The 14315-nt window shown below is 39.8% G+C and overlaps 1 protein-coding gene across 6 annotated transcripts in view; it reads left to right on the forward strand.

The window, feature by feature from the left end:
* Positions 1-14315, forward strand: part of daam1b (dishevelled associated activator of morphogenesis 1b) — a 55244-nt gene that overhangs the window by 24945 nt on the left and 15984 nt on the right. For all 6 annotated transcript variants that reach the window (XM_030404982.1, XM_030404981.1, XM_030404980.1 and 3 more), the window contains exons 2-3: positions 7688-7982; positions 10754-10843. In XM_030404982.1, the coding sequence (XP_030260842.1) occupies positions 7794-7982; positions 10754-10843 (279 nt within the window). In that variant the 5' untranslated portion in view covers positions 7688-7793. The remainder of the gene's footprint in view (positions 1-7687; positions 7983-10753; positions 10844-14315) is intronic.

Raw genomic sequence — 14315 nt, forward strand, 5'->3', positions numbered from 1 at the left:
TGAAGCTTGAATTCATTTTAGAGAGTTCAGTTCCCAGTGAAGTTACCTTGTCAGTGCATTATGTAGACTCAGACAATAAAGTCTATTGTTAAATTGTATAATATCCTGACTTGATTATATAACATTTTGTCACAAGGGTTTGATAACCACATTTGAAAGATCATTGCCAAAAATATGTGTTTATGTCTATATTATGTTTATATGATAATATTGGTCGATATATTGACATCGAAATGTCTCACTTTCTTATGTTGGTATTGGCATCTGTCCCAAAAATCCATCGTCAGACTTAAAAAAAAAATCAAGGTAGTTCATTTGATGGTGTTTTTTATTGCCAAAAATAACATTGGTTTGGCAAAGATGCAGTACAAACACTGGAGCAGCGCCCTGTTGCTCAAAATAAACACATAGATCAATGCGCACACCGACGCATGTCATCAAAACAACTGGAAAGCTACCACACCAAATGAATCACATCACATTCCAGCAGATGAAATGTTTTACACGACAGTCACAGCTCACCGTAACTCTGTCACAATCCACTGTTGCTACTTCAAAGCCCTACAAGATCTGAACTTTTTCAACATGTAGCCGTGTAGACAAGTATAAAATGTATGAGGTGGTGGAAGAAATGTTTCCTTTGTTTCTGTCTGCACTCTCTCTCTGTCCCTGTATGCTAATCCTGTAATCTGAGAGCCTCTTCAGCACTACTCCCTCAGCCATGTGACATTAATGCTCCAGAGGCAATGCCTTTTGTCATATCTTGACACACAATCCTGTAACGTAAATGCACATGAGCACACAGACATCAGAGCCCAGCAGTTCAGCTACTGTAGCACTGCTGAACTCGCACTAAGGGCAGTTTTGACGGCTCTCTGTCGTCTGACTGGCCGTCCCTGAGAAGTGATTGATTTTAATCTCCTTTGAACCTGCCAATCAGCATTTCTGTTGTGGCCCAGTTATTTTCTGATGTGTGTCCAAGTCTGCATGTGTTTACTCATTGTGTACTTAGGGTGCCATTAAGTAATTGGCTGAAAGAGTGTTATGCATGCTATCCAGCTGTGCAAGACAATTGGTTACATGGCAAAACCAAAGACGAAATAATTCCCAAATAGCTGGCAGTCATTAGAAATAGTATGGTCTGATCAGTTTACTTTCAGAAAGAAGTTTGCAATGTTGACTTTGAGCAATAACATGAGGCAGATTTGTGGTTTTCTGTATTGGGAAAAGCAGTACATGTTGAGAAATGGAGATTGTTTCATTACTTTTGATTGTTGTTTCTGTCGAGAATTTTGTGGTCGAGTCAAAACAGTTTTGAGTTTCACAGTTTAAGCAGCCCTTCTGTGTCCTGATATTGGGTTGCTCATTGATTTTCATCTGGGCAGCTCCCAGCTCAGGCTGTGTGTTTTGATGAAAAGGACTACCACTAGCCTTCACTGTTTGACTCCTGAGCCTTTTGTTTGCAGCTGTCCAGATTGATCCAAAATAAATTGCCATGGGTAGTGCACAACAGACGTTGGGGGTTTCCAAAAGTCCTTAAACCTCTTGAGTGAAACCCACTGCAATCCCTAAACCAGAAACCGTGTCCACTGGCTTTTTTTTAATATAAGCATACTATTACGCTCAGTTGTGCTCAGTTTTTTGTCAGATTGAGAAACATTTTAATGCAGTGCAGGGAAACGATATGAAACGGCACTACTGAGAATGTCGAGATGATTTACATTGGAAATCCTTTGGCGGGCTGATCATAAAATTGCAAGTCTGATCCATCCCAAATCCTAAATCAGAAAAGAAGATTAAATTCTGTGCACCAAATGCCTTACTGGTCCGCCTATAACACAGCTTGAGCTATACTCTGTACAACCACAGTGGTCAGTTAACATCACTCTCCGTTTTTCTCTGTTACAGCTAAACCCAAAACAACACGTAAAATTATTTGATCGATTTTGTGTCTCTTAATGTGACAGGACAATTGTAACCATGATGATAAAAATAGCAACACAACACTTTATTGATTCCATTTTGTCGTGACACATTTCATTTTCATCGGCTGGCTCCACAGAGAGGTCACAGTCAGGCAGAGCCAGTGTCCCTGGAGCAGTGGCAGAGCCTCACTCAAGGACATTTCTAAAAGGTAGATTATTGCTAATTATAACACTGAGCCTGAGACATACTGTAGCCCTTCAAAACAGTTCAAGGTGAAGCAACCCTACTGTGTTGTATGGTGTTCTTGTATTCATTGTCATTTCTGCTTCAACACTCACATTCTCACTCAAGGTTTCTTCTGTTGCCTTTGGCTGTAGAACTCCTTTGTGCTATTAGAAACACAGGAGAGCTGTTCTGCTGTGTCCCATCCCAATCATCATTAGTGTGACTGATCATTCAGGCAGCTGTAGATATCAAAAATTAAAAGTTCATCTCAGTGCTAGAAACTGCTGAGAGGTGCCAGCTGGGGCAGAAAAAGGTATTTCACACATCTGTTTTCAATACACTACTGTCCACTGTGTTCTCTCCCCAAGGTTGAATTCCTGCTCCAAGAGAGGCACTTTATGACTTAATAGCATTAACTTCAAGTTGCCATATTAATATTCATGAATTATGCACAAAGCTACCATTTAAGACAGCAATTATTTTATAATATGCATAATTACACTGGGATTTGACTGGTTTTGAGTAGTTTGATCGCACACTTTTCAGTTTTCCTTCACGTTTGGCAGCATTCAGCACTTCGCCTGCTGTTGTTACCAGTTTTTTTATATATATATATATATATATATATATATATATATATATATATATATATATATATATATATATATATATATATATATATATATATATATATATATATATATATATATATATCTTTTGACGTAGGGATGCACTCATTGTGATATTCTTGGCTGATACCGATGTCTATTGTTGTTGACAACTTGTTTTTCTTGTTATTTATTCCCCCTTTTTGTGCCAGGGAAAGAAATCTTAATTTTAAACAAGTAACCGATCTGATTTAAAGCCATTTATCCCTTCACAGTACAATCTTTGAAAGAGCCTAAATTAGACTGTACAAATTTATGAAACACCCTTTAATGCAACCTTGTTTCACAGAGAAAATAAGCTTTTCTTGGAAAGTAGTTGCTTCAAAAGCCGTTATAGCCCACTTTACAACTACCTACTCAATGTTAAGAATACTTCAGTATTTACATAACCTTAGAAACTGATGGCAGGGTGTTATGAGCCAGTACTTCATGAATTTGACAACGAAAAATTGATGTGAAACAACAGATTTATAAACATCGGTTACTGGTGAGTGTCATCTCACTTGCAGAGGGGTTAATAGCAGTCAACAAGTTAAATAACGGCTTGGATGGTACTGTTTGATTGGCTTTTGTACAAGGGATGTCAGCACCACTCCCAACAAAACGTATTTCTACTGCAAGATACATATGGTCAATGCTGATGCCATCCAGCAAATGATATAAATCTTGAAGTAAGCTTGAACAGTAGAGGAATTTGAGCAAGAGTTGAGCAAACTAGACAGAAATAAATCAGAGAAAAGAGGAAAACAGGCCTTGGCTAAGCTGGTAGACAACAGCTGGGTGAAAAGCATCAGATCATCTTTGAATTCTTGCTCTCCGTTCTTCATTCCGCTTGCACATGTTAAGTAACGTGAGCGTCTCTCTGTGTTTAGCTTAAGAAGCTCCTCTCAGCTTCTGCGTTTTCTCTCCGGCCGACCTGACACTTGCACAGGTTTAATGGAGTCAGTCTTGGGAAGGCAACATGCACGGGCTCACACACACTTTACAAACACTGGGATTCTTCTTACAGTCTGGACTCAGGCCAGGTCACCCGCCAAACCACATGGTCACGAAAACAACAAGACTATCCGAGGATAGAAATCTTGTACAGACAAAGACAGAAGTGTTTGTGTGATTTTGAGTGGGCGGGTTTAATTATTGGATGTGTATGAATGAAGTAGCACAAAAGAATCTGACTTTCTACTGTAAGCAGCAGCCCACATAAGTCATTATGTTTCTTCAGTGCAGTCTAGGAGTTGATCTTTGTCAGTATAAACAACATTCTTCATGATTATATGGAAAGTTTAGCTGTTATAATTATAATCATCAACGTGTAGACTCTTAAACGTTCAAACATGCCAACAACATAGATAGTTCCTGGAAATAACTATTAATTCCAACCACTTTTACTGGTTGTATGTGCTTGATTCTGTGTTTGAAGTAATTCTTCTCGGTTCAAGCAGGTGGAAGTTGTTGTTGTGTGGGTGTTGTTAAGGGTCACAAGGCTCACCTGGCTATGAGAGGAATGTCCTCATGTTCTAACAGGCCCTTGTTATGTTGGGAACCTTGACCGTCTGACAGACAACCTCCGGAGGCTAATGTTGGAGCACTAGGGTCTCGCAGGTTAACAATTACAGCACTAACACGAAATTCTAACAGTGACACGGTGACTGAATGTCCAAACCTTAAGCACCCCCTGCTCTTTGCCCTCGCTGTCTGCCCTTTTGTACCCTCCCTACATGGCCGAGTCATGGCACATCCACAGGTTCTTTTAGCTGGACTGGGACCAGTGCTGTCCCACTTTGACTTGCGGGTTTATACAAAGTTTACAGCTTGCTTTAGCTAATGGAAAAGATGGGCAGTTTTGTGGACTAATATGGTCAAAGAGAGCTTTGGATTGCTTCCTCCCCTTCATGCTAGAATAGATGGTGAGCGTGAAGCCAAGCAGCTGCTGCTGAGGCCTCTGGTAGTCTATTTGGAAAAGTCAAGGATGTGTCAAAATAAATACACTATTCATTGTGTGTAGTAAGAGTGAGCTGCTGTGTACTTTATCCCACGTGTGGCCATTTGGTCTCAGGTACCTTGTCTATGTAGTACATTTTAAGCTCTTTCATTCACTGCAGTGTGTATACATTGTCTTTCTTTACTTAGAGAATGGGGATTATTCTTGTCATGGGATAAATTTAGCCATTGTTAGTTTTGTTTGACAACTTGCCCAGTTATTACACATTTCTTGGCCACCAAGAAACACAAGTGGTAATTTGGATTAATGTCTACTGTCTCTGATTAAATGGTCATTGCAGTAAATTATTGATAACCCAGTTTACTTTGGACCAAAATATTAATTTGTTAAATGTATCTTATTTTTGTGCCCTTTTCCCTTTTTATGTTTTTGTTAGCATCAGCATATTAAAGGAGACATTAAAGCAAAGATTCAAAAATGGAGGGTTCAATATTGTTGGACTAATAGACAATGCTATTGTCAATTTGTGTTTCTCTCAGTTGTGTTGTTGGTACTTGAGTTTTCGTATCCTAGCCACCTCCGTATATCTAGCCAGCTAAGTTTGTAAGTAAGCTTCTGAGGCTGAACACAGACACAGACATATGGTGCAGAGACGAAGACCCTTTTCATACGCAGCACAGGGATGGTCTGTATGTCGGACGCCCCACCAGGCAGGGATGTGAAAGGGATGTGACTCTTTGGTGAGATCACTGTGTCAGAGCGAGAGTGGTTAAACAGCGGTGTGCAATGTGAAAATAATATGACAGATTTTGAGATTTTCCTGGAGGTTGGAAAACGACTCTTGCGACTGTCCCAAATTAGAAAAGTACAGCTTTTGGAGAGAAGAAACAAGGATGAACCGAAAAAAAGTGACTAAAATGGGACTGTGATGGCATCATGCTTTATTTAGGTAGACCACAAAACATACTTTTTATTGACTCTACTTAAAAAACGTTGCCTTAGGAAATGTCCTCACTTTTCACTTTTAGAAAGAGATAACTTTAGCTGCCGTACGTTGCCTCAGCCCACTGAGTGTAATGAACCGCAATCTTCAATTACAGTGAATCTATGTAACCTGACCATGTTAAATTTAGATTGCATCACACTGCTTATGATGCATTCTGTCTGGGCGAAGACTCAAACACTTTGAAAGGTCAAGTGAACGTGTTTATGTCCAGAGAGCTGAAGGTCACTAAGAAAAGACGTACCGAAATTCCTGCAGGTCAGTGCAGCCTCTGTGGTTATGATACTTGGCATCGCTGCTGTGCACGGCAGGGAGAGAGACTGCAGAGCTGTTTTTGTGACATGCTGACGACACTGTCCTCGTGGATATCGGAACACCACGTCTTTGTTTTGCCAGACAGCAGAGAAGTCTTGTGCACTTTAGTCCATTATTCCTTCTTGGACCCGAGCCAGCAGATCTGAGAACATGCGCTGCATCTGTCTCCTCTCTTACTCTCTATGCTTGTACAAATTAGTAGTTTGTTACAAATCAAATCTGGCTGTGTTTTAGGTGGTTTTTCCGTCTCTTCTCAGGACTGTTCCCTTTGTTTCAGCTTTTAGCTTTAGCAACAGAGTAAGATGACCCTCTTGATGTTTGAAAAGCTGCAACCAGAGAACCAAATGCTCCACCAACAGTTCAAGCTGATCCCAGGTCAAAACACCGTCTGAAGAGATAACTATAAGGGCTGCGACATTAAACAAGAGTTAGAGTCTGTGGCCATGCTAACGGATCTTTGAGGCTACACTCTGGCACAGCAGTGCTTTGAGCTTAATTCTAAAGCTAGCATGCTAATATGCTGATGTTTAGCAGGTGTAATGTTAACAATGTTTCCTGTCTTAGTTTTAGCTTTCTACTAGTATGGCTGTGGCTTGAATTGGTTTGTCTCCTCTCCTATAAACTTTATGGTACGACCGACACCCTGAGCTAGAGCCCAACTGCTTGTATAGCTAAAACCAACTCCTAAATACCCTTAAGTCTTTTGGAAATCTAAACTGAATCCTCACCTGGCAGTACAAGACTTTCTGTAATGTGCTCAACCCCTTTCATCAATGCTGTTCATTTATAACAGCTGATTTCTGTGTAATTTTATCTGTGATATAGAGGCAAGGCAGATGTGGCAGTTCTCAAAGATGATTGCACACATTTCCTACATAACTGATAAACCTGCAGCTGCTAGAGACCAAACTAAATGTGTAATCATATCTGCTAAGTCAGGGAGAAAGGGAGGGCGTCTGGTCATGATGATTATCAGGATGATTGAGGCGGTGTATATTTGGGTAGGACGTGGACTCCAAACGCACACCTTATAATGACTCGTCTTTGGCTTGTTTTTTGCTCTTTACCAACGATGACCCAGCTAGTCTTCTAAACAACGAAAAGCCTCACACACCTCCCACCATGGTCATTGTAAACACACCCATCTAATCACTGCTCGTTAGGTCTTCAGAGGAAAGCTGATGCTGAATAGGAAGGAAGGGGAGATGAAAAGGCCTGAATACACTAATCCTGGCAAATTATGGTCTCCATTTCAAACATCACACTCTCACCGAGCTCTATTGTGTAAACGATATAATTGAGTCTTTCAGTGCTTGCTCCCACTGATATGGTGCATTGTACTTTCCCTTTCAAACATTATGACCCTGCATCATTAACCATTTCAAGGGGCAGAGGGCTAGGTTACAAGTGTGGAAAACTCAGAGCCTTGATTGGTTTTGTGTCCTCCAAAACGGAAAGCATTGATTTAGTGCCATTCAAATGGATATTTAAGGACCTTCATATCTTCTGTTTTTCATCTATCTCATAGAAAACGCGACCTGATATTAGCGAATGCCAGTTTTTCCTTTGGGGTTGAAAGCTAATCAAGTCACTTCTCTGTGTCCACAGTACTCTCTGACGGAGGCCACACTCTGAGGTGGAGGAGGCTGTAAAGAGGCCCTGAAGGAGCCTCCCCACCCACCCTACGCCGACCAGCCGGACACATCGGACAGCCATGGCTCCTCGGAAACGCGGCGGCGGTGGCCGTGGTGGTGGCCTCTCTTTCATCTTCTGCTGTTTTAACAGCAGTGATCACCCAGAGATCACATACAGGCTCAGAGAAGACTTTGCCCTGCAGGCCATGGAGCCATCATTGCCGATGCCAGGATATGATGAGCTGGACGGCATGTTCTCCGAGTTGGTGGTAAGACAGTATTTTTTTTTGTTGTTGTGAGGAAATTCGGACAAAGTAACTGTAAGATTTCAAAAGAAGTATAGAATACATGTAACAGTAAATATATTATCATTTTGATTAGAAGGATATGTGTGGTTATGTTATTTTTCTTAGTGTACCCAAATTCAGTGAATATAGCAAAACCAACAATTAATATATAATAAAAAAGTTTTGCCTCTGTAGCCTAAAGCCTGATGTAGCTCACTCTTAGGGATCTATTGCTGTCCAAAAACGATTAAAAACACATAAATGAGTCACACTGTTTCACTGGATGACTTATATTTTATTAGGAGTTATCCACCATCCTGCTGCTGTAAATATTACCTAGAGCACTGATTTTTTATTTATCTGCAACTGAAAACAGTCCCAAACAAATGTGCTTTTTATTCCTGTTGTTGTGCACATTTGCCAAAAATGACATTGCCCATCTGTTGTAGAAAATTACTGAATTCTGATTTATTAAATGTATATTTGTGAGCCATTTTTAAAATATTTTGATTAAGCTGGGGCCACAGACAGAGAAGTAACGAGATGGGACTCCAGCTTTGTTTGGGTTATGGTCTTTTTGTGGTTGGGAAAAATATAGATTATAATCGGTCTCATGCTTCATGACCCTTTATAGAAGCAGTTTTACAATTTTCTTAATCATCAGGTCTCCAAATTAACCATACCAGTTGATTTAAATGATTTATGTTTACCTTTTTAAAAACTAACAACTGATTAATTTTGTTCTAACAATGCAAAATAGACATTTAAGCATTTTATGAAACTCAGAAAATGTCCTTAAAATCAAATGTTACCTCACTGTTTACACTGTGGGCTACATTCCGCAAAAACTTTGCTTCCGCCCAGTTTACACTGTCTTGTGATTAATGGGGCCAGGCTGCCATTCTTTCTCTGTCTTATTGTCACTTCTAATTTGTCGTGCTCTCCCCTCTCTCATGCCCCATTTTCCTCTCCCATGGTTGCCACAGTAATCTAAGCATGAACATTTTTGCACATCAATGGATCTCATTCAGGAACTCTTAATGTCTCGGCCTCCTCCATCTGCTAATTGCTTGTTTTTGTCTACCAGCCTTTATGAAGACATAATTGAGTGAGTTGAGTGTGACGACAAGGAGGCTTTCGGTTGCTCTGTTTACCCAAAGGAAGCAGCCACGTGCTTTTCTTTTCACACAGTATGAGCCACCATGTGCGTGCATAATCAGAGCGGGCTCACTGGAAAAAAAGATTCATGTTGTGGAATAAGTTTGGACCCACCTGCTCTGTTATGATCTATTAAACCTGACCTTTGAACTTGCGGTTAATTTGAGTTTTCCAAAAACGTGTTGGGCAAGGTGAAGCTCTTTTTCCTATCCTACATTCAGAAAGAAAGAGCCACTCTACTCACAATCAAACAGAACAACACATCTGTTGCAGCTTAAATAAGAAGCTGCTCTTTATGATCGTAAGAATCAATGGTAATAGTTGTCTTATTCTCTTGCTAGTAAGTAACTGAACCCTAATTCACGAGATAAATCAATAATCCGAACAACCATTTCAGACCTTTGATCATTGCACATATTGATTCATAAGGCTTTATTGCTTTAGCACAGAATGTCCCGAAGATAATAACAATGATGAGTAGTTGCCTTAAAATATTTAGCAATCACACTGTTGGGTAAACCGCATTAAATTCATCTCTGAAAATAGTTTAGACGCTGTTTAAAGGGACACTTTGTAACGTCTTTCGCATTCCACAGGCAAACTGGCTAACTGTTATCATTGGTGATGGTATCATGATTGGGTAAGACAGATGTATCCTCAAAAGGCTGATTCATTCAAAGGCAAGGCTAAGTTCACCACTGAGGGAAACACATGAAGGATATCACTGCATTGGCTCAGGAACACTTCATTAAACTGTTGTCAGTAAACAGTTAGTTTGCAAATGATTGCATCTTGTTCTTTATTTGTAAGAGTGTGTTTAGATGACCCACTGTATTGTCTCCATGAGCTAAATTGTTTAAAAGCCTCCTCATGACTTTCACCATCCATTTCACATGAAGCTCATTTAGACCTAATCATTTTAATGGTTGGATGTGGATTCAAACAGAATTTTCAACACAGATCTACTAATTGCATCCCTATGCAATGATGTAAAATGCTGACATAAATACATTTAGACACTGGCAGAAAGCTCTGTGGTATTTAGTCAACACTTCCCAGCAGCACCCTTCGTGTGCCTCTGTGAAATATCTGTTATAAATCGTGACGCATGTTGTCTCCAGATGTTTGTTACCACATGTCGAGCAGACAGACCACGCCTTCTCTTTCTCCCCCATTACTCACACGTCTAAAGCCCGAAAGACATCTGATTTGATTCAGAGTCGTATTGAATTACGGTGATATCCCACTGATCGTAAAGAGATTTAGCACAAACTGATCTTGAATTGAGAGCAGAGTTCTGGTGCAGCTACTCCTGGCATTCTTAATGTTTCGGGGAAAAACAGAATTGATTTGTGGGATATTTCTAAATTTGCTGATGGATTGATATCTTATGCAGCTTTTCTGTGAGCTATGTTTTTGAGATTGATGCTCTATATCTCTTATAATTGTATTCTTCTATAATTTTCCTCTTTTGTACAGTCAATAAAGCATTGTGAAGACATTACAGCATTTTCCTCTTCCTTTAGTGTTGTCTCTTCTCCCTCTTCTTGCCAACATTTCTTAACCTTTACTGCTATTTTTACCTCCCTTTGCAGGATGAGCTTGACCTCACAGAGAAACACAGAGAAGCCATGTTCGCACTGCCTGCAGAGAAGAAATGGCAAATCTACTGCAGCAAAAAGAAGGTAAAAGGCTCTCACTGTGCATCATGTCAAACTCAACATCAGCCTCCACACGCTTTCTGTTGACTTGCTGCTTTAACTGAAGAATATCTAAGCTGCCAAGTTTGGCAATATCGTCCCTTGTTGATTTCTAGATACATGAAGCTAAAACACAGACCACAAAACCTTTGTGTTACATTATTTCTCTGCTCACAGCATGAGCGTGTTATCTGTGTACTATGTCTGAGGAATGCAGGTGATTATTATTTTATGTCTTTAATGTCAAGCTCATATAGCTGCCTATGAGATGAAAGCACATACATTATAATTTAGGAGGGGATTGATTATTTTTCCATTTTGAAAAGTTGAGGCCTCTGCTCTAGACCTCCCACACCTTGTATTATCGGTAACAGCCACATTTTAGCAAAGGAGAAAGATGGAGAGCTTCAAAAGTCCTGCTCAGTCAGTCAGAGAGGAACATTTAGTAGATTTAAATGTATAGTACATTTACTTATGCAGACAAAGCAAATGATAGAGAACCATTAGCCGTCATCATGCTCTCAACTCTGTACAAAGTGCCTATAATTTTCTGTAATGGAAGGCACGTTAAATAACAAAAATACATCAACATTTCAAACATTAAACTCCAGTACCACCAAGAGAACTGTCTAATAAGTTTATTCCCCTAGGCTCATTTCTTAGTCACTTTCCTCAGCACTATATTATAAGATCAGCGCTCCACCGTGGATTACTCACTTTAGTGGATGTTACACAAGGTAGATATAAAAATAGGGATATGTAGAGGGAGTAAGACAACGGCTAAATTCAGCCTGTTCCATCAGATAATCCAGTAACAGAGCAGGCTGTGTCAAGAATTATAAAGTATAATGTATCACAAATTAAAACCTAGTTTCTTGTTTCGTGTGACTCCAAAGACTGTAAGATTCTTGTGTCATTGTTTGGATATCCTGTCAATTCAAAAAGAAGAAGAAGATAACTCAGTTTCTCCTTTTTAGATAACACACCTGTCCCATCAAAGCTTTTATGTAGCCATGACATACTCTACCTCTCTGTGACAGTGTCATATTTCATTATGTCTTGTTGTGATGATGAAAGGGTCGTCAGCTGTTCCTCCATTCCCTCTATTTGAATCCCTCCTCTGCATGCAGGAAATCAAAACGCCTGCTCTAGTTTAGATCAACTCAAGATGGGCTTTCGAGCTCCTGCTGAATGTGCCCTCGCATTTTTAGTGTATTTGCTGTTTAGCAGTTTTACTCAAGGCCGTGGGTATGAGTGGAAAGGATATCCTGTCCGGAATAAAACACGGGCAGGCCATTAGATTTATTCATCTTTTCCTACATCCGGTTATAAACTGGAGAGAGGAGTGTTGGGGTTTAGTGGATGGACAACATTTTGTGTGTCAGTTCACATTAAAGGTTGGCAGAAAAAAAGCTGCAGACGGAAGTGCAGAGATAATTCACACATACAAAGTGTTGCACTGGTTGGGATTAGACTAATCAAATATGAGGGGTGTTTTAAATGTAGTTTAAAAAAAAAAAAAAAATTAGTGCAATTGAATACTGTGTGCTTATCATCTTATTTACCTTTTTGTTTTGTTGAAATTAAGATTTAAATTTAGATATGAATGAAAAACATCACCTGCCCTCATCACTCCTCATCCTCACATATGAACTTACTGACCTTTTGGTTTGACATTAGATTTATTTATCTATATTGAGCTGTCAAAAATACTCCTTTTACAAATGACTAATTAAAGGAACAGTTAAAAATTTAAGAGTTAGATGAGAAGATGATACCACTCGCATATGAAAGACTTCAGGATGTCGAGGGACCTGTCCAAGATATAATCCTGCAGACGAATCATTGTTTTTCCTCTGCTCAGCTATCAATTCGTGTTTTTATACCATGTTTCTTGTCTTTTGTGATTTTTAGAGATGCTGGTAGGTAGATTTTGTACAGAGCCAAGCCAGCTGTTTCCCCCTGCTCCGAGTCATTATGCTAAGCTAAGCTAACCTGCTTAGTTGTAGCTTCATATACATAGACATGAAAGTGGTGTTAATCTTCTCATCTATCACTTAGAAAGTGAAGAAGTATATGTCTAGGGCTGCAACTATTACTTTCATTACTGATTAATCTTAAGATTATTTTAGATTAATTAATTAAGCATAATTGCATAATTAAGTGAAAAATCCTCATCACTATTTACCAGAGTCTTCAAATTGCATCTTTTGTCCAACCAACAGTCTAAAACCTAAAGACTTTCATTAACCATCATGAATAAAAATGACAAGCAGCAGATCTTACATTTAACAAGCTGGAACCAGCGAATATTGACATTTTTGCTTGAAAATCACTGATGATAAAACAGTTAGAAACTAATTTTCTTTATTAATCTACCAATTGTTGCAGGTCTACATCTTTCCCAAAACTTTAAACTGTTTCTTTCTCCTTTTTTGTTTGAAATCATTTTAATTCAATAGATATAAGAGGCCTAAAAACGGACATCACAAGCCATTACTCCTTTTTGTCTGGAATGCCGATTTGTTAAAATATTGATACAATTTTGCTGGACAGAGCATCCACTAGCCAGCAGCAGCAAGGCGAGTGACGGAAATGGAAACAGCATGGTCTATGCTCCCATTTCTTTGTGTCCCAATTAGTGACCTCCTTTGGAGAAGTCTCAGGGCCTAAAGTAACCTCATAAGGCATTTTGAAAATAAACCCCAATATGTTGCTTTGCCTCTGCTCAGCTATCTAGAGAACCTGCTGGGTTGTTTCAGTGTTAGTGTGAAGGCAGGAGAGGATTCAATGGAAACAAATCTATATGTGCAGTATCGACCTGCAGAGCGGGGGAGGACGGAGAGACAGAAAGGCATCAATATTGCTGAGTTGGCAGCGAGCTCAGACAGATACAAACTCAGCATCTGAGCCCAGAGAGGAAGGGTGTGTGTGTCTGTGTGTGTGGAGAAAAGTGGAGAAGGAAGCTGTCGGTTGTCCAAGGCAAACAGGAAGGCTTCACTTCCACAGGTGCAGCTTTTGTGTGTGAGGCGAGAGGGGGATGATAAGAAGGAAGGTGGGGTCATTATCAGGGCGCGAGAGATGAGGGCGCTGTTTTTGCGACAGCCGTTTCGTGGCTGGGCCGGCAGGAGATAAGCCGGTGAAAGCGGCAAAGCTGTTTGGTTTGGCCAGGCACCTGAGCTGATGAAATCATGCTGCAGAGAATCAATCTTCTTCCTCCTTGTCAGCTCTCTCCAAGGCTACATCATCTGCCAAGAAGCAGATTTACTGATCTGGTTGTTAGCAGAGATGTTGCAGTTAGGTTTCAAATTTCATTAAAAAAAGGAAAAAACACTTTAATTTTTGAGAGGCCAGAGCTGTAGCTTCTTTTAAGTCAACTGAGATTGATTCTTGTTTCCTAATGTGTCTTTGATCCTCTCGAATGTGGAAATAATAAACAGAACAGAAATACACTCTT

The sequence above is a fragment of the Sparus aurata genome, chromosome 22, assembly GCF_900880675.1.
Source record: "Sparus aurata chromosome 22, fSpaAur1.1, whole genome shotgun sequence".
Classification (NCBI taxonomy): Eukaryota; Metazoa; Chordata; class Actinopteri; order Spariformes; family Sparidae; genus Sparus; species Sparus aurata.